Raw genomic sequence first — 19,942 nt, 5'->3', positions numbered from 1 at the left:
TTTTACAAAAAATTGTCATTTTCAATAAATAATTGTATAACCGACCTATTCCTATAAATATACTTAAAAATTAGTCTTTTTAAGTAAATTAGTCTATTCTTCCACTGGTAGCAATGATTTTGGAATTTGGGGGTTGCATTTGGCTTGGAAAGAAAACAGATATACAAGGACACGTGTTTGGTTGTTAGCGGCAGAAGCCACTATCAATAGTAACAAATAAAAGCATCACAAAACATTAAATTCCTTCCTTTCATGACTAAAACCGTTTCACATATAGCCAAAGAAGATTGTCAATTTAAAACACTGGTTCCTTTAACTTGTTCAACTTGTCTTGGCAGGCCCACAAATAGAACAAATGCATTGAATTATTCTACCTTTGTCTTTACATCACAATTAAACCAAAGTAATTTTCATGGCATGGTATAATGCTTGATCCTTACCATTCTACCATTGTTTTCAATAGCAAGACAAAAAAAAAAGAAAAAAAAAAAAGCAGGACTAGCTAGCAGATACCAACTTGGAGAAACCTTCCTTTCTTTTGAAAAAAGAAAAGAAAAGAAAACTGGTATTATTTTGTAAATACATTCAGGGTGCCCTAATTTCCTTCAGCACACTGTTAGTATACATTATAAATGATGTATTAATGCATATTATTTCTACTTTTCTCTAGACTCTTGTGCGATATACAAAATTCCTCCATGCCTTGATTTTTTTACACATCAGCAGCTTCTTCATAGTTTGGTTGAGTTCTTTCCTTCTGATTTAAGCTGTTGAATCCTCTGGCGTAGCCTTCTCCGGTGGTCATGTATCTTCCAAAGACCATGTCCCAGAATAACGGCGGAGTATATACCATGTGTTATAATAGGTGCAAGAATGTTGTTTGTCTGTAAACAAGCCCAATTAGTTTAGCTGTTCTAAGATAAATGGTTTAGTTGATTCCTCAGCTCCCTAAATAGTGCAACAAAATTGTTACCTCGATCCATTCAAATCCAAGGTAAAGGGCCAATATTCCTTCCAAAAGCGGAGAGTAGATCTTTTTCATTTGTCTCCTCTCATACCAGGCTGCAACATGTTTGCCAAAAAGAAAAAAAAAATCAAGGATGAATGCTTACATAAGATACTGTCGGATCACAACATTTAGTTCCCAGTGATGCAATTATATTAGGTTTGCCTCAAGGCCATGGATAAAGATGAGCCTCCTGAAATTTTACAATGGAAAAATACCATTGAATGAATGATGTTTTATCGGTAGAATGAGCACCTGCGAATAGCTTTTTCAGATCTTCACGAGCAGAACCGGATCGTTGAACTGGTGCAACTACGTAAGTAGGATCTGAAGAGGAGAAAAAATAAAGGAATAAGTAAAAAACTGAACTCGAGGATAACTAAAAATTTCTCAAAAAGAGCAGTGACAGAATCCACCTTTCGGAGAGGCAGCCACATAATATAGAGAACCGGTAAGAGCAGCAGTTATTACTGCTGCAAATGCCTGAGCAAATGGAACAAAGGGAGGTAGCACACCAGTCTGTAATTGCGGAGGAACAAACAAAATCACAAAATTTTCAGTATTGAGCAAATAAAAAAAAAAAAAAAGAAGATAAATTATTACCACAGATTAGAATATACAATTCGTAGAACAGAATGTATACCAAAGCTGCCATTCCTCGAGCATCCGAAACCAATTCAGTGCCTCTAAGGAATATATCAGCCAATGCTCCCTAAACATTTTTCAAACAGAAGCAAATTTTTTATAAGTTGATTTTCATTATAGGTTAGAACAGTTGAGACAAGAAGTTCATAATCCAGATATAAAAAATGTGACACTTTCGACATAAAAACCAACAAGTATATGCATAGCAAGCTTCATGAGAAAATTATAGCAGAATAGAGAGCTTTTAAGATGACAGACCTGAACAGCTGCCCTATAGAAAAGCTCCTCTCCAACTGAGCTTGCAGCGACCATAAGTATGAACTACAAAGTTTGTGCAAAGTGAAACCAGTTAGTTGCTAAAAATGAAGCATGTAAGAGGGGATATCTATGCAACAAATACATTTAAGATGGTTTACCTGCCAAGGTGACATTCCATAAAAGAAGCTCCTTAATTCCTCATCCTCGACATCTCTTATTGCACGAGCATGAGGAGAAAGTTTCACTACTTCATCCTGTGACCATGCAAGTTCATCAAAATATAAACTTCTGAACAAGAACCTAAGCTGAAAATCGATGTGAATTTTTTTATTTATAACACCTTGAAACCCCACCTAATCAATTTTTACTTTCTTTGAAAGCATAGACCCATATCTATAATCTTTACCAGGATTCCCATGACTAAAGGAAGAACATGGTTAATCTTAGTCAAGGTCCAATAAGTAATTAGGTAGAAAACCAAAGATAAAACTGACAAGGAAATAATGAAATTACATCTAATATGAAAAGAAGGGCCATGATTGGAGGAGCTGCATAACCGAGTCCTTCAAGAATGGCATCCAATGAAGGGTGAAAACCTCCCATGCAGTCAATTCCAGTAATTGAACATATGAACCTCCCAGCTAAAACCATTCCTCCATATATCCCTAAACACACATACAAAACAAAAAAATTAGAACTATTTATTGCTACTAATTATTCTGTTTTACCTAAACAAGACCACCAAAATAGGATACAAGATTGAATAGTTGATAATGCTTTAAATAATCACAAATTTGAAAAATAAAATAAAAAACAGCAGACTTTTTACATCAGTCTTTCTTCTCAGAGAAGGAAAAGTAAAAAATATATACAATATGAAAGAAAAAAAATATTTAATCTTGAAATTAAACCTCAAAATCATTTTATGGGCAAAGAAAAAGAAAATCCACCTTTACTTGACTACCTTGGACCATTAGCTTTAACAGGAATTCCCCCCCCCCTTTTTTTTTCCTGTTTCTAGCGGTTTGGGAAACAAAACCTTTAAAAAAGCCCTTTACTTCAAATTAATACTTTCTGAAATTCCTAAGGAAATATAAAGCAAAAAGTTTAGCCTTTAATTAATCAATGTTTGCAATACTTTTTTTCTTTCCATAAATCTGTCATTTATAGACGAAAGTAGGCTCTCTTTTTTTATAGCAAAACCCAAATAATTAATAAGAAGAAGAAGAAAAAAGATTACCAATTCCATAGCTGAGTCTAACAACAGCACCAATTTTATCCCAAACAGGAAAGTCTTCACTGAAGGTTTGATCCAGTGTGGTAACTCCCATGGCACTTCCAGTAAAGCTCTCTCTTTCTTTAATCGCAGCTTCACCAGTGCTTTCCACGGACGCCTTTGCGCACCGTACAGACATTCTCCTCTTCCTCGCCCCAAACTCGCACAGCAACCTGAAATTGGAGTTAGAAGAGGGAGAAGAAACGCAACAGGAACCCAAGTACGGCATCGTCTTGGAAGATAAGGACAGTATGGGGATCCCCATAGCTTGTTTCGTGATTCTCTCTTCCTCTGTGGAGATCGTCGAAAAGTATTGACCGCAAGTTTCCTGTTTTGTATATATTGATTTGAAGTGGAGGAGTGACTGATATTTTGGTGTAATGTAAATTGATTGGGGTTGTTTCATTCGTGGGTTTTTTGCTAGGAAAATCTAACATCACCAATGTTTTAATGACATGTAGCGATAATGCTCGCCACAGTATGGGATTGGGCTCCCACTTTTTTATTTTTGGTGTTTTCCCTTAACGCTTTGAATAAATCAATTTCAACTCTCCCTAGGCAGTATTGAGTATACAATAAAAGCTTTATTATAAAGAATTATAATTTTTTTAGAGATTATTTTTTTATAAATTATAATTATACAATTATATAAAAATATTAATTATTATATAAAATTAGTAGTTTGATAAAAATTATAAATAAATAAATTAAAATTAAAATTAAATTATTGTATGTAATATATTAATTTAAAAGATAATTAATAATACGATTATTAATAAAATTAACAAAAAAAATAATTATTTTATACAATCTAATATATATACTATAATAATATGAAGTTAAAACAATAATTTCTACGAGGCATAATTTCCAAACTATTATTTGTCACAATAATAATCAACCATGTGTAATTGTTAACTATATTTAAAAAATAATAATTCAAAGAAAATTTCTTATAAAAAATATAGCCGCAAATTTGGAATTCATGATAGATTCCTTAAAAAAATATATATTTCCATTAATTTAATACATGTTGCTTACTTTAAATAATACAATGTTATTATAATTAATTAATTAATTAATTAATTAATTTTAAAACATTCTTATTTATTGTTCATCATATCAATGCAGTTAATTTTATTTTCAATATATTATTATTCGTTGTAATTTTTTTGAATAAAATAAATTATTTTTACATGAATACAATATTATACATATATAAATATACTTTATTTTTACATCGATATTTTTATATGATAAAACTTAATTTAAATAATGCAAGCTCTAAATGTGCATATATTGATATGTGGATGAATATATTAAACATACACTAAAAATGCAAAATTAAAATTAATTATAATTCTATCTATAATATATTATAGGAAATACAAACTATAAGAAAATTGACACATATATATTAGTAAAATTTTAAACTCAAAATATATTTATAAAAATTGTCATGGAAGAAAACTGAGGGCAACAGTCATCACACCTTTTATGATTAGAAGTCTGTTAATTTCTGTTAATTTTCATTTTTGTTTAATAATTGTAAAACGCTGCGTTTAACTTAGTGGTTAATGAAACGACGCGTTTAGGGGGAAGGTTCTGGTACGACCTAAAACGACCTCGTGTAAGGGATATTCCCAGGTAATAAAAAGGGTACGTTTTTGATGAGCTGTACCAACAGTTGTCAGCTATTGAGAAGCCGTTATCACCCTAAGAACGTCGAGCATGGGCTGGGAAGGCAGTTATCGAATGAATACAGTCATCTTATACTCTTCTTTTCTCTAATCTTTCTCCTCTAATCTTCTTCTTCTTCTTCTCTCTACTACTCTGTTTTTCTACTGCCTAAGGGGTTGCTCCGTGACATATTTTCTGCTCTATTTAGTTATTTATTGCTTCAATTGTTTCCAGATAGAATGAATCAAATTTGACGTTAAGCGAAATCCAATAGTGGGTCTGATTCAATACTCTGATAAATACTTCGATAATGCTTACAAGTACAGGTAATCTAAATTTTCATTCATTTCAGTCTCTCTAGTTTTCTCCCCTTACTTTTTCCCTTTTTTTAAAAATTTAGATTTAATATTTTCTATAATTTAATTTCTTTTTATATTTTGATAATTTTTTTGGGTGGAGACTGTATGCGTTGTTCTTCCTCCTGATATGGCCAAAATATGTTCCTTTAGGGTTTTAATTGTATATTGTTTCAATTTTCAAAATTGATTCCAGTATTAGTGTAATTCTCATAAGGTTTTATACTGCAATAGTTTGAATAGAAACTGAATTCTGGAAATTATGGTGCTGAGGTCAGTTGTCTTCATCATATATTGGCATCCTTGAATTAGAATTGAGGCAAGTTTTCAGGCATATTTATTTTGATCATTTGTATAAAATCCTATGTTGACAGTGGAAAGTTTTTTGGCTTCACCTGTTGTGACAGGTGGATGTGAAAGCCGCTAATATTAGGTGCTCGCCAAGTGTTTGATGAATTGTCGCTGAAAGAAAAGACAGGAACAGAAAGAATTTCCAGAGAGAGGGAAAAGAGTAGTTATTGACAGAATAAGAGAGAATTTTAGAGAACAATTCCATACTGGATTTTCTATTCACCCCTTACAGTTTATATCCCTAGATTCTGCTTTACACACTTGACCGCAACAACGACATCTATCTAACAAAAAAGTAAAATGAAAATTGCAAAAATAAAACTAAATAGTAAATAAGAGCTGGGCTTTATTATTGACCCGTGTACTAAGTCTCTAAGGACCTAACCACAATCAAATTAAGTGACCCAATAAAGCAATACGACTAACTCAACAGATTTGGAAATTGCTCCTGCATTTTGAATTTTTCTTCTTTGGTTTCGAAAGAGGATTTTAAAACATTTTTGCTGATTTTCATGTTCATTATATTCATGTTTGAATCTGGTAGTTATGTTTATGGATGTCATATTGATGAGTAAAGAAATATTGATTATTGTCAAATGTTCATTTTGTTTTTCTCAGCGTGGATTTGAAAGGTTGCCCAAGAAACAGTCATTTGGATTAAGGTTAGTTTCATTTCCTTTTTCTTTCTTTTTTTGCTCTATCGTGTCTGAATATCTAATTTCAGCACTTTTGTATTCAACTCTCTCCTGATACTTAAAAGGATCTGTTTATTAATATATGAACATGTTTTTAAAAGGATTTTATTATTAATATATGGGCAATCTGGAAAAGGGTTTTATTGCTCTTGTCTTAATCATGATAATTAGAGAATATAAGAGAAACTTGTTTTATGAACTTGATTTTAAAATGAAGCATTATTGCAGGTTAGAGTATCTTTTTCGAGGATCTGCTTGATAAAGGATAGCTCTTATAACGATTCACTTCTTTGCCAGCTGCAATTAAAAGGAAAAATAAAAATTAAAAGATTACAAATAAATTTTTTTCAGAAAGGTTTATATTTGAAAATATCTATATTTATAGAATTTGAGTATCTTAGTGGCATTAAATTTGTATGAATACTTTATTACTTGTTAGCTTTTTGCTGTGTAAGGGAATATATAGGGTTCAAAGTAGCACTGCATGTTATGGATGATGAGATTAAATTTCATCAAATTTCTAGGTTTAAAAGAGTTGGTGTTGACATTTTTTGTGTTATGAATTCCAATGTAGCAAAAAAGGGAGATTCTTTTTCCCTCTGCAAAATGCATACTATGCATTGCTATTTGTGCCCTCCACCACATTTACCATAAAAAAACAATTACTCCAAAATGATGCTCTCTCATCTGTAATATACATATATGTGTGTGTGTGTTTCCTTTTTCATGGTTTGTCAGTTTTCTGAGTGTCTTTTCCTTTGCTCTAGTCTTCTCTGATCTCCAGCAGGTCAGCTCCACCACATTTACCATAAAAAATTACAGTGATTTGGATTCTACAATATTCAGAAGAAAGGGGAAAAAAACCAATGGAAGAGCCCCATTCAGTGAATAGTCCGAGGACAATCCTCAGTTTTTCAAAAAGAGGGAGAACAACAACAGCCTCCGTCTCATTTGTTGATCCAAATGACGAAAAATGTAATTCTGGGGAACATGGTCCAAAGCCTTCCGAGGTTTATGGCTTTGTTGGTTCCATTACAACAGTTGTTGCTACAGGTCCTAATCTCGTGATTTCCCTCTTTTTCTATCATTACATTGTTTTTTTTATCGATGTTATTATTTAATTGTGTCAGATTTTATGTTTATTTCAGGTTTTGTTTAGTTGTGGCTTTTGTTAATTGGTCTTTGTTTCTGGAAACATATCAAGCACTAGATAGCTTTTTTAACTTGATTTTTGCTGAACAATCAACCAAACTGGAAGTATAGTGTTAAATTTCAACGAAACTGAAGCTTGGTGGCTAAGTTTCACATTCACCCATAGCATGTTGACCAATTTCACTTTCACCTCAGTAGTAAAATACGATTAATAAAACAATGAAATCAAGCTATTTTTGGTAACATGTGGAAATCTAAGTTGGGGTCTGAGAAGGAATATCTTGCACGCTCATTAGAAGAATTCACCATTGTTGTCTTTGTTGGAAGCATTAATATTTAAGTAGGAACTAATGGGTCTAGCTTAATACTGTTATGGTTCTCTAGTGTTGCTCTTCCAGTTAATACTTGAGTATGCTTGTACATTCTTATAAGCTGTGATATCTTAGAAATTGTTAAAATTTTGTTCGTATGGATACACTTGTTTGTCCATTGCTCTTTGTAAACCTTAGTGCATAATCCCATTTAAAACTAGATGCATTTGAAGCTATGTAATGAGGGATTTGTTTAAAGGCCTAAACTATCTCACATATTTATCTAACATGTTTTTGCACAGCTATTTACTTAGCATGGGCATATATTCCCGAACCTTGGTTACATTCAATCGGGATCTTCTATTATCCTAGCAGGTCAGCAACATTTCCTTTGCTTACTCAATTTTGGTTTCACATACATCTCTATCCTAGTAAAAATGGATGATATAATGTGGGACTAAGTGGTTTGCTTGAGTGGTAGCTTTTATACATGTTTGGTCGTTTAATATTTGAGGATGATCAGAGATCTAATATTACATCAAGAATGTGTTGAAACTTAGATCTTGGGATTTTATGGAAAATAAAACAAAATGGTAGATTGTAGGAAAGCAAATATAAGATCTTTGCTCAATTGACATGAGGGTAAAAGGAGAGAAGAAAGAAAGAAAAAATAAGGCAGCGGTGGAATGCAGGCAGTCACACACTTATTTCTCATTAAAAGAAGCTGAATTGAACTCTGATATATTCTCTTTGCTACTCTCTATTCAACTGAAAGTTACCATAGGTGTGTATTGGTTGTGAAGAAGTCTGCACCAATCTTGCAATTCCTTTAACCTCATTTCAATAAGACAAGTCCGTATGGAACCCTGGACCTCTTGAACTTATGTCTTGCTAACTTCCAGCGAAAGCTTTAACCATGACAGGAAGTCCTTGAAATGACGGGATTGAAATATCAAATATGGTAATGGCCAAGTGAACTTTCATGTAAGTTAAACAGAATGTATTGCTAATTTGGGAAGATTCTGCCTTTGTTGATCCATTCACTAACCTTCAAATTAGCTATGTGAAATTTTGTTGTCTAGACCATTGGTGTAACTTAACAATTTTGTTGTGAGGATAATATAGCTAATGTTTGATTTTCAGATATTGGGCTTTGGCAGTTCCAACTTATGCTATGGTAATAATAGTATTAGCTGTTATATTTTATATCGGCCTCAACTTCATGTCAACCCCACCACCAACTTCATTAACCACAATGTTTGGTGAGTTTTAACTTGCTTTTCTATTGATGTGTTAATGGTTTGCATTAGGACCAGACGTATCTATGAGGATACCATATCATTAGTCAAAATGGTTTGTCGAATAAATTTGTTCCAACATTTTCTAAATTCAGTTTTCTTTGCATTGCAATTGCTTGACTGGACTTTATAGTCTATTTTACACTTCTTTGTAGATGAATTTAGTAGGGAACCTTCAAGCTTTTTGTCTCATATGGAGGGAGATGAACAGCCAATTGAACCCATATCTGATCTTGGGATCGACAAGATTAACGTTCTCATGTTCGATGATGCTAAATGATACATCCACTCTAGCTGTCCATCTATCCCGTCTCACCATTATTGGATTTAGGGAAGGAAACCGAATTAGTTGGCAAGTTTTGAAGAGATTGGAATGCATAAATTTTGATTGTTCAAGGAAAAAAAATAGGTTGTTTCTTTTTGTTAATGTGATTATGAACATATTGACTAGGCATAGAAATAATTTGTTTATCACTTCAAACAATTAGCAATAAAATTTTTGGCAAGAAATTTTTTAAGGCATTGGTATAGGATCCTTTACGTGTAAGACCAATTGCAATTATGGCAGTATACTGCAATTGTCATTAGGGTTTGGGAGATGTATTTGTGAGATGAATCAAGTCTGTGTTGGGTCATGTGCTCCGTACAATCCTTTCTTTTGTAACAAAAAAAAAATCATCATATTGTACAATTTTAAATTGTTACAAGTTTTTATATTCCCACTATATTTGACATTCACATTTAGCTTTGATACCAGTCAATCGAGTAGGGGTGGTTGGTAATTTCAAGTTTTGATTTTGGATGTAAATTCCTTTGGGTTTTTAGTGTCATTGTGGCTTCAAGTTATATGAGTTTGACATTCGGATAATTTGAAGAGTTGTGGATAAAATATTTGCTATTGGGGAATGTAGTATAAGATTTGGTGTTTTTGTGATCGAGGGAATAACATATGTTTTTAAATTATTATGATACAACTTCTAGCTGAGTGAGGTAGTAAAAGTGATATATTCTCTTGTGGTTAGTGTGTTTGTTTAGTTTTTATATGGTAGTTAATGCAAGGTTTTTATATAACCTTCGTGCATGCAGAACGAACATGTTGATTTTGATTTCTGCATTCCTTTTGAGACCGACTTCTACAGCATTTTCTACAAATTTCACGCACATCTTTCAAAGTTTTAATTTATTATAAATTGGGTAATTTCGTTTTAGATTAAAGAAAGTAAAACGTGTTTTCATTTCAAACAAACTAGTCTCACTCAAAAAAATTAGAGCAATTTAATCTTTCAATTTTGGAAACGATTAATTAAGGATAATTAATCATGGTGTTAATGACTTTTTCAATTGTATGTAATTTTGATTGGTATAATAACAAATTTAGCCTTCGATGTTGACATATTTTGTTAATTTGGTCTTGATGCTAAAAAATTCAACAATTTTAACTTCAATTTACACTTTTACAAAAATATGGTGGGCTAAATTTTTTAAATCATGACCAAATTGAGAGAATGTGTAAATTATAATAGCTAAATATATTATTATACCAATCAAATTTATGTAAAATTAATAAAAATATTAATCTTGTGATTAATTATTCTTAGTTGCTCACTTTCGAAATTGACAGGTTAAATTGCTTCAAATTTTTTAAGAAGGACCAATTTGCTCAATATCAAAATAAAAAGGGAATGAAGAGGTCTTTTTACGAATTAAAAACATTCTAGTGACTTTTATAGATATATATATTAATATTTTAGATTTCAATAAATTTAATACTGTGAAATTTATTTTTAAATGTAGGTAATAAATTTTTTTAAGAATTTGTATTATTAGATATTGTAATAATACATTAGCAAATAAAAATATTTGATGATGAAATGTATCTATAAATAATATTTATTTAGAAATTTAGAGACGAGTATGTCATTAAATATTTATTTAAATAAGACAATTTTTGCCTCTAAAGGGATGAATTATTTTGCTAATTATTTTAGTATGTTTTCTTTTATGAATTTAGGGACGACATTTTTCTTTAAAGCTTTGGGAATGAAATTTGTCCTCAATTATGAGGACGAATTTCTGCCATAAATAAAAATTAATAGTTGGGCTTGGAAAAAGCTGTTGAATTTAAGGGAGCTTATGTTGCTGGTTAGCGAGATAGAAGGTTCTTATAAAGCTAGTAAAGTTTGGGAGACTACGAGGAACAAGCAAGACAAGGTGCCTTGGCATAAGGTCATATAGGGAGGACTTTCAATTCGTAGGCATTCTTTTATTTCTTGGTTGGCAATTCAAAACAGGCTACCAACTAAAGATAGGTTAATTTCTTGGGGTTGTCACCTTGATTCTATTTGTGTTTTTTGTGGTGTTGCTGGAGCAAAGTTTGCAGGCCTGTTCTTTTCATGAGGAGCATGATTCTTGGCAGGATATGTTCGATTGGGTTCTTAGGAATGGCAGAGGAAGATCTCTTTCTTCAACTCCTCTTAGGCTGGCTTGGTGTGCTTTTCGTTATATGATATGGAGAGAACAGAATAGAAAGCTTCAACAAAGTTCGCCTACATTCTTTTCAAAGAAACTAAAGGAGTTGAAAGGAATAGATTATCTAGATGTAAGTCAATTTTGAATGTTTCTGATTGTTTGACAAGAGAATGGGGACGTAACGCAATTACCGTGCATTAAGTTTGTAGTGCTTTTTCCTTATAGCAAACATTTGCTTTTTTTATTTTTTGGATGAATAAAAATTCTTACTTATCCAAAAAAATACATATATCGCAATATCTTATATTATATGTGACAACGAAAAGCCAAAAAAGAAGAGAGTTCTTTGAGAGAGAGAGAGTGAAGCATGCAAGTGTGCCAGGTAAAGGAGAGATCTTTTTATCATATAGATAAGGTTAAAATGTGCTGTTGGTTTTTATACTTGTATAGAATTTGCGACTCGGTCCTTATACGTAGAAGTTAAAATTCAAATCCTCCTACTTTTTCAATTTAAAAATCCTAGTCTAATTATTGTTGTCGTTGGTAGTTCTATCAAAGTTTATCAATTTAACATTTTCTTTGTCAATCATATGTCATGTCATAGGAGGACAACCTAATCTAAATTCCAAGTTGATAAATTTTGACAAAAAATATTTACAGTTTTAATTACTAGACTGAGATTGTTAAATAAAAAAAGACTTAATTTTTAACTTTTTAAGTATAAAGACTAAATCTCAAATTTTGTCAAACTATAGGTACTAACAACATATTTTAACCTATATAGATACTTATTATAAAGATAGGGACACATGGTAATGATATAATTAAGAAAAAAAGTATAGTTTGATAAGAAAAAAAAAAATAAGGCTAAATAATTACTATAGTAATTTAAATATATCCTTTGATTTTTTTTGCCCATCCCTTCACTAAGCCATAAGCATGAACTCAATCCTGTTAAAAATGACTAAAGCCTCCAAGAAGATGATAAATCAAACTTAAAACAATACACTCACCTTCATCAAACTTTGGCTAAAAGCATCAGCAAACTTTGGCTAAAAACTATAATGGAACCTTTATACTCCATATGCAATCAAATTGAAAATTCAAAAACAATACACTCACCTTCATCAAGCTCAAAGCTCATCCTAAGCTACGATCAGTTTAACCACTTCAGAATAAACATAAACATGATCGAATTTGCACCAAAAAAGAAAAAAAAAACATGATCGAATTCAAATGAAATCTTGAATGCCAAATTTAGCTCAAACTCAGCTGGCTTTGATTACACTCCTATTATTCATAAACGTTAATGCCTTTTGGCTACTGGCTAACATTTTTTGTTTAAAAAACAGAGACACTTTAGCTTTAGCTAAAACTCATCTCGCAAGCAAAGCAATATGCCAATTCAATGAGGCTTTTATTCCATTATCCCCATCACTATATACATCCCAAAAAATGCATGTTAACAAACCACGAAACAAGTAAATCACTAAAAGAAACTATCCATTGTTTTGGGAAAACGTTTCCAGATATGGCAAACTAAAGCTCACACTCACAGCAAACTTCTAAATCGCAGCAACCGATGAGAAGTGAGCCATGGATGTTCTCATAAAATATCAAATCAGATAAACTCACCTTCAGTGGTACGAGGGAAGATAAAAGCGGAAGCTTCGATTGAATCACAACCTTTAAATTTTGGAAATTTCTAGCTTCAAATAACAAATATCAAATTAAACAAAAAGAAGGATTAGAGAGACGAACCCTAGACGAAACTTTGAAATTGTCAATTGGATTAAACAAATTTCTACCTTTAGACGAACCCTTAGAAATACCAAACAAAGAGAAAATATAGAGGGAAAGCAAATTTTTCTTTTTTGTTTTTCTTTAGCTAAATTTGAGGATAATGGAAACGGGGGATTAATATGATCATGGATGTGGGCTTTTTCATATCACTAAAATTTTAAAATAGAATTGGGTATGTCCTTTTATTTGAAAACGGGCTTTAAATGACCCATTAATAGATTTTTTAGATTAGTCATCCCCAAACTATTTCTTTTTTATTTAAATCGTCCCCAAACTATTAAATTAAACAATTCAAAAGAAAATTTGGGGATATAAATGGAGAATGTTCTTGATATTGTTAAATTAAAGGCAAGGGAGACGATTATTTTATTATCCTCTTATTTTGTCCTTAAAAATTGCTTATTCCGAAAAAGTTTACCAATTTTTAATTAAAATTGTTCTTTCGTCTAAGCATGTCTTAGGGTTCTTTCGTTTCGTTCTTTTTGTCCTTTTCTATCAAGTCGACGATAAGCAGTACAGATTAAAGTAGCTTTTGTTTTATTTGATTTTGAATTAAAAGTATTCCAAAAACAAAGAATCAATATATTAACATCAATGGAAGAGGAACCAACAAGACTTAATATCGAAGATGAGAAGGAAGATCCAGTTCTGGGGCAAGAAGACGATGCTGACAGCGAAGATGAATATAATTTTTACATGGTGGTAAGAGTCCTAACTGACACCATGGTACACTTTCTTTCAATGAGGAATACCCTTGTAGGGTTATGACATCCGTTTGAGGGAGTTACAATTACAGAAATTGAAGACAAAAGAGTGTCATTTCAATTTTATAACATGATTGACCTGAATAGGGTTTGGGATGAAATGCCCTGGTTTTTTAATAGGATCTGAATATCTTCCACCATTTAATGAAAAGAGAGGATCTGGTCGAAGTCCCTTTTTTTCACATAAAATTCTGGGTACAAATCCATAATTTTCCAATAGGGTTTATGTCAGAAGGGATGGCACAATAATTTGGAAATTTCATTAGGGATTTTTTAGATTATGATGTTGTGGCAATAACTAGAGCAATAAAAAAATTCATGCGTATCAGGGTAAGATTAAATGTTCGTCTCTCATTAGAAAAGAAGAATCGTATAATTTATGAGAATGATAATTCTTCATATTCCAATATAAAAAATTGTCTTTGTTTTGTTTCTTATGTAGACGTTTAGGGCATAAAGAAAGTTTTTGCCCAATAAAGTTATCTATGAGATTAAAGAGGCAGAATGTGGGTGGGATAGTTCACTAAGAGCCCCATCAAGAAGGGAGGAGCAAGCAATGAGTAGATGGTTGAGGGAAGATTCGAAAGAAGGAGGAAATACTAATGTGGATATGAAAAATAAGAATGAATAAAGGGCCACTAGATTTTCCAATACAAGGCAATCGGACCAAATTAGAAACACGAGGATGATTACTATTCCTAATAGGATGGTTAAAAACGGTGGGTGAATAGGTGAAGAACGAAGTCGAAGGCAAGGGATAAGTTTGGACCATATGAACTCATTAGAGGTAAATCAAGAGCTGGAAGATAGATCGATGGGATTAGTAGAAGGGAAGAAAAGGAAAATGGTGCAACAAAAAGAATACATAAGAGACATTGCTTCTATATATATGGAGTTGGACAATGATTTATCGACGACCACTATGAAGCAGGCCGACCAGTCACAATAAAAACCTTAAGCTAGAATGCTAGTGGCCTAGGGTAATCGCGGACAGTTAGATGTCTCAAATACAAATTAAGACAAGTTCAGCCTCATAATTTTTTCTTATTGAAATAAAAGTAAGTATGAAAAAGATAGAAAGTATAAGAAGGAAGTGTGGATATGCGAATAGGATTATTGTAGGTGCTAAAGGTTCGAGAGGAGATTTGTCATTAGGATGGAAGGATAACTTGAATGTTACTCTTAAAAATTTCTCGAAATCACCTAATGAAAGTTAAGGTAACTAAAGAGAATGAAGAGGTGTGTTGGAGGCTTACAAGTTTCTATGGTTCCCCTGTGGAACAGCTGCGGAAAGAGTCGTGGAACTTATTAAGACTGTTAAAAGGGAATAGTCAATTTTCGTGGCTGGTTGTGGGTGATTTCAATGAGGTAATAAATTCTTTTGAGAAAAAAAGGAGGTCGTATGCGTGAAGATAGGCAAATGTCTACTTTTAGAAAAGTTTTAGAAGATTGCGATTTAAATAACCTTGGTTTCTTAGGACAATAGTTTACATGAGAAATGAAGAGATTACCGAAAAACAACATTAGGGAAAGGCTTGACAAGGGAGGTGCAAGTTCAGCTAGGTGGAAGATTTTTTCAAGATTTTCGGTTGTTCATTTAAATCATAGCTTTTCTAACTATTGTCCATTATTAGTTGTTATAGGAAAAGGGAAAATGGAGAGGTTAATGCAAGGTGACTTTCCTTTTAGATTTGATGCGAATTGGATTTTGAAAGAGGATTTTGTGGATCAAGTTAAAAAAGGGTGGGACTATTATGGGATTGCGTTACCAAAAAAACTTGATGGGTTGGGGAATTCATTAAAAGAGTGGGTGAAAATAAAAAGAGGACTCTGGTATATAAGAAGGGAGGATTTGAATTTAAGGCTTAGTAAGCTAAACAAATGAAGAAACAGATAAAGAAAACTTGGCAGAAATTACCAAGATTAAGTTAACTTTAAACATGGAAGAAGATAAGGAAGAACTTTTCTAGGAGCAAAGGGCAAGTGTGAATTGGCTTCGAATGGGGGATCGTAATACAACATTTTTCCACAGTTTTACCTCATACCAAAAAGGAAAAAAATACAATTAAAGGCTTGGAAGATGACAATGGAGTATGGATAAATGATAATGAAAGAATGGTAGAGTTGGCAACCAGTTATTTCAAGGATTCTTTTCTCATCGAAACTTGTACAAAATAATGAAAGGTTGCTAGCTGAGGTACAACTGTGCATAACAGAAAGTCTGAGCGAAGATTTAATGGAAAAATTTAAGGAAGAAAAATTAGTGGAAGCATTAAAATTAATGGCTCCACTTAAGGTATAAAGGAGGGATGGACACCCAGCCTTGTTCTATCAAAAGTTCTGACATAATGTGGGGAGCGAGGTTTGTAAGTTTTGCCTTGAGGTTTTGAATGAGCAAAAAGATATAAAAGAAATAAACAAAACAAAAATAGTGCTAATTCATAAAATACCTGCACCGAAGAATATAGGACAATTCTGACCTATCAGCCTATGTAATATGCTTTATAAAATCATCTATAAAACAGTGGTGAATAGGTTCAAAAGAGTTCTTAGTCTTTGTATTAAGGAAACACAAAGTTCTTTTGTACAAGGTAGACAAATAACAGGCAGCATACTAGTGGCATACGAAGTTTTACATTCATTTAAAAATAAAAAAAGGTAGAGGAGTAAGTTCTTTTGCACTGAAGCTAGATATGAGTAAGGCTTATAACAGGGTGGAGTGAAGCTTTCTAAAGAGTATGGTGAGAATATTAGGTTTTTGCAAGGATTGGATATAATTATTATTATAAGATGTGTAAAAGGTGTCTCTTATTCAATATCCCTTAATGGAATCCAAGGAGAGGACTTCAAACCTTCACGAGGGCTACGACAAGGGGACTTCCTAAGCTCATATCTTTTTATTATTTGTGTAAAAGATTTTTCTACATTATTTGTAGACGATAGTATCCTATTTAGAGAAGCTTCGATAAAATCAGTGATTAAAGAATACAAGGAGGTTTCGGGCCAGCTTGTTAATTTTGAAAAATCTTTAATATATTTCAGTAGCAACGCGGATGAAGGAGTACGAAATTAGGTGGGATATGTGTTGGGTGTGCAAGTCTCAAATAACCTAGAAAGGTACCTCGGTCTACCAACTATGGCGGGAAGACAAAAAAAGAATGCTTTTGTGGATATTAAGGAAAGATTTATTAAAAATATAAGTAATTGGAGTGTGTGTAATTTGTCAATAGGGGGAAATGAGGTGTTCAGTAAGTCCATTTTACAAGCCATCCTGATTTATACCATGCAGTGTTTTAAGTTGCCTGTTTTGTTTTGACTCGAATTGGAAAGCTTAATGTGTAGATTTTGGTGGCAACTTAAAATCAAATAAAGGTATTCCTTGGAGCAGTTGAAGTGCATTGAGCAAACCAAAAGCGCGAGAAGGAATTGGGTTTAAGGAGTTGTCAAAGTTCAATTTAGCCCTATTGGCGAAACAAGGATGGAAATTAATCAACAATCTTACTTGTTTGTTTGCACAAGTCATGAAAGCTAGATATTACCCTCAAGGGGATTTTATAAGTGCAAATTTGGGCTCTTACCTTTCTTTTACTTGGTGCAGCATTTGGGGTGCTCGTGGACTGTTGGAAAAAGAAATTAGATAGAAAATTGTTAATGATGAATCTATAAATATCTGGAACGATGTGTGGCTGCCATGGTCTAGAGATGGAAGAATAAAGTGTCAAAATATTAACATTAATTATACTTCTGTTGCGGATTTGATTAACAGTGAAATGGTTTTCTGGATAAGTGAAGAGTTAAAAGGCTTGTCAATGAAGAGTAAGTAGAAAGAATACTATCGATTCCGCTGACCAATAGCAAGCAAACAGATGAAGTACTTTGAAGGGGTGACAACACTGGAATCTACACTGCTAAAAGTAGGTATAAATAGCTAATTACAGAAGATAGAAACGAGCTGGGATACAACAGTACAACCCAAACTGAAGATCCAAACAATTATTTTACAAATCTATGGAATCCTAAAGTCCCTAGCAAAATCAGAATAAATCTATACAAGATCACAAAAGATTTTATGCCCACATTAGGTACTCTTAAAGCCAGAGAACTAATTGAGAATATTTTTTTCTCAGGTTGCAAAGAAGAAGAAGAAACCATAACTCATCTTTCAGAGACTACAACTTTACAAAACTTGTCATGCAAAAGTTGGGGATAACTCCCTCAACCATTAATAGAGAGCAAAGTTGGAGGTAGTGGTTAGTAGCTGATTTTGGTAATAGAAACTCACAGGAATGCTCAATGATTGCTATTGTTTTTTGGGCGCTGTGGTATAACAGAAATATAACACATCATGAATGAATAAAATATAAAGTACAAGAGGTCGCAGGATTTATCAACGCGTATAAACTGGAATTAGAGAAAATAGCAAACTTACCCAAGGTTACACAAGAGACACGAAATGAGAGGTGGAGGCTATCAGACAATAAAATGGTTAAAGCAAACTTTGACGCAGGAGACACAATATCTATGTCTAAATAGGATACTATCATCTACAAATCTATGTCTAATGTTAATTAAATAGATCCATGTCTACAAATCCTATTTAAACATGTTAGAGTCTCTTACATTTCCCATCGGGTAAGCACATGAAGCCATAACAAAACCTTCTATATTTCTAACTATAACTTCTGATATGGATCTATCTAAGTGACATAATATCCATGTCTAATGTTAATTAAATAGATCCTATTTAAACATGAATCTAGTTATAGTTATGTCTAAATAGGATACTAGCATCTACAAGTCCATATCTAATGTTAATTAAATAGATTCTCGCTGGAAGACATAATATCCATGTCTAATGTTAATTGATATTAATGTCACAATTTTCTGACCATTTTAGAAACTGGTAAGAATTTAGAGTCAAAGAGTCTTCCACTAGTGGTAGCCCTATTCTATGTTTTACAGCCCCAGTCTTTATAGCTAACAATTTCCCATCCTATGGGTTTTCAAATGGATTGACTGAAAAATTGCATCGTCTTTTTTAGGCCATATCTGAAAGTTGAACAATAGTTATACCTATCACATGTGAATTTATTAATTAACAAGGAAGAAGAGTCAAAAAGTTCTTCGTGAAGTGGATGAGATGACCTACACAACTACCAAAACCCCTAAAAAAAACCAAACTTGGTCAGAAATGGAGATCGTTGAATTTAACTCCATCTGTATACTGACCCATCACGCTTGCTAGTCTCTTTCTTTGATTTTTCGTTTGATTTCATTTGTTCTCATTTTACAAAAAAAAAACCCCAGAGGGGAAGAAGAAGATCTTCACGACTATGGGTATTTTTTATGATTCATTTCGTTTTATTTTTTATTGCTTTTTACCTTCAGAATTGTTTTTAGTGAAATTAACGGAATTTAATGATGTGGGTTTTGATTTTGGAGTTAATTATTAAACAAATATTTTGTCTTTATTATTTTATCTGGGATTTGATTTTTCAATAAAAATTTTGGTAGGTTGATTTTGGTTTTTATGTTTTTTTGTTTTTTGTAGGAAGAAAATGTTTCTCTTTTTCTTACTGAATCAAAACTAGGTTTGGGATTTGGTTTGGTGGTCTTTTATTAAATCTGTACTTACATTACTGTGAAGAATCTTGATTGTTTGAATTAAGAAGTCAAAACTAATACCCCCTTGTGGATGGCTTTGACAGATTGATTGCTAGTGTTTGAGCTTGGATTCTAAGGTTTTGGGATATTCATTTGAAGCTTTTTAAATGGTTTGACTTTGTAGGTGCTTGTAAAAAACTGGGATTGACTTTTTGTAGTTCACTTTGCAGTTTGGTTTTTGGAAACGAATAATTCGAAGAATCAGCTTATTGAT

General features: G+C 32.5%; 2 protein-coding genes and 1 long non-coding RNA gene across 7 annotated transcripts; 1 reads left to right on the top strand and 2 right to left on the bottom strand.

Annotated features, from left to right (window-relative positions):
* Positions 1-347: 347 nt before the first annotated feature.
* On the bottom strand, positions 348-3,684 carry LOC107918389 (uncharacterized). 2 transcript variants are annotated; one of them, XM_016847946.2, is made up of 9 exons: positions 3,150-3,670; positions 2,423-2,574; positions 2,068-2,163; positions 1,910-1,972; positions 1,650-1,718; positions 1,423-1,525; positions 1,262-1,333; positions 974-1,062; positions 348-884 (listed from the first exon to the last, which is right to left on the bottom strand). In XM_016847946.2, the coding sequence occupies exons 1-9, from the start codon at positions 3,589-3,591 to the stop codon at positions 732-734; spliced, it is 1,239 nt and encodes a 412-aa protein (XP_016703435.1). In that variant the 5' UTR covers positions 3,592-3,670; the 3' UTR covers positions 348-731. The 2 variants fall into 2 exon arrangements, with proteins under 2 accessions (XP_016703435.1, XP_040930741.1); XM_041074807.1 differs by lacking the exon at positions 348-884 and having other exon boundaries at positions 1,610-1,718; positions 3,150-3,684.
* Positions 3,685-4,832: 1,148 nt separating this feature from the next.
* Positions 4,833-9,546, top strand: LOC107920104 (phosphatidylinositol N-acetylglucosaminyltransferase subunit P). 4 transcript variants are annotated; one of them, XM_041074806.1, is made up of 7 exons: positions 4,879-5,191; positions 5,500-5,540; positions 5,629-6,234; positions 7,035-7,320; positions 8,033-8,105; positions 8,874-8,992; positions 9,184-9,546. In XM_041074806.1, exons 4-7 carry the CDS (start codon positions 7,134-7,136, stop codon positions 9,306-9,308), a joined length of 504 nt encoding a protein of 167 aa, XP_040930740.1. In that variant the 5' UTR covers positions 4,879-5,191; positions 5,500-5,540; positions 5,629-6,234; positions 7,035-7,133; the 3' UTR covers positions 9,309-9,546. The 4 variants fall into 4 exon arrangements, with proteins under 4 accessions (XP_016705116.1, XP_040930740.1, XP_040930739.1 ...); XM_041074805.1 differs by having other exon boundaries at positions 5,456-5,540; XM_016849627.2 differs by lacking the exon at positions 5,500-5,540 and having other exon boundaries at positions 4,833-5,191; positions 6,191-6,234.
* Positions 9,547-12,895: 3,349 nt separating this feature from the next.
* LOC107920105 (uncharacterized) lies at positions 12,896-13,436 on the bottom strand. The gene is made up of 2 exons (XR_001690530.2): positions 13,306-13,436; positions 12,896-13,206 (listed from the first exon to the last, which is right to left on the bottom strand). It is a non-coding gene; the product is annotated as an uncharacterized lncRNA (long non-coding RNA).
* Between the last annotated feature and the right edge of the window lie 6,506 nt (positions 13,437-19,942).

Source organism: Gossypium hirsutum, chromosome A08 (assembly GCF_007990345.1).
Source record: "Gossypium hirsutum isolate 1008001.06 chromosome A08, Gossypium_hirsutum_v2.1, whole genome shotgun sequence".
In the NCBI taxonomy this organism is placed as follows: Eukaryota; Viridiplantae; Streptophyta; class Magnoliopsida; order Malvales; family Malvaceae; genus Gossypium; species Gossypium hirsutum.
Note: the sequence above shows the minus strand (reverse complement) of the source record. Positions and strands in the feature narration are given on the sequence as shown.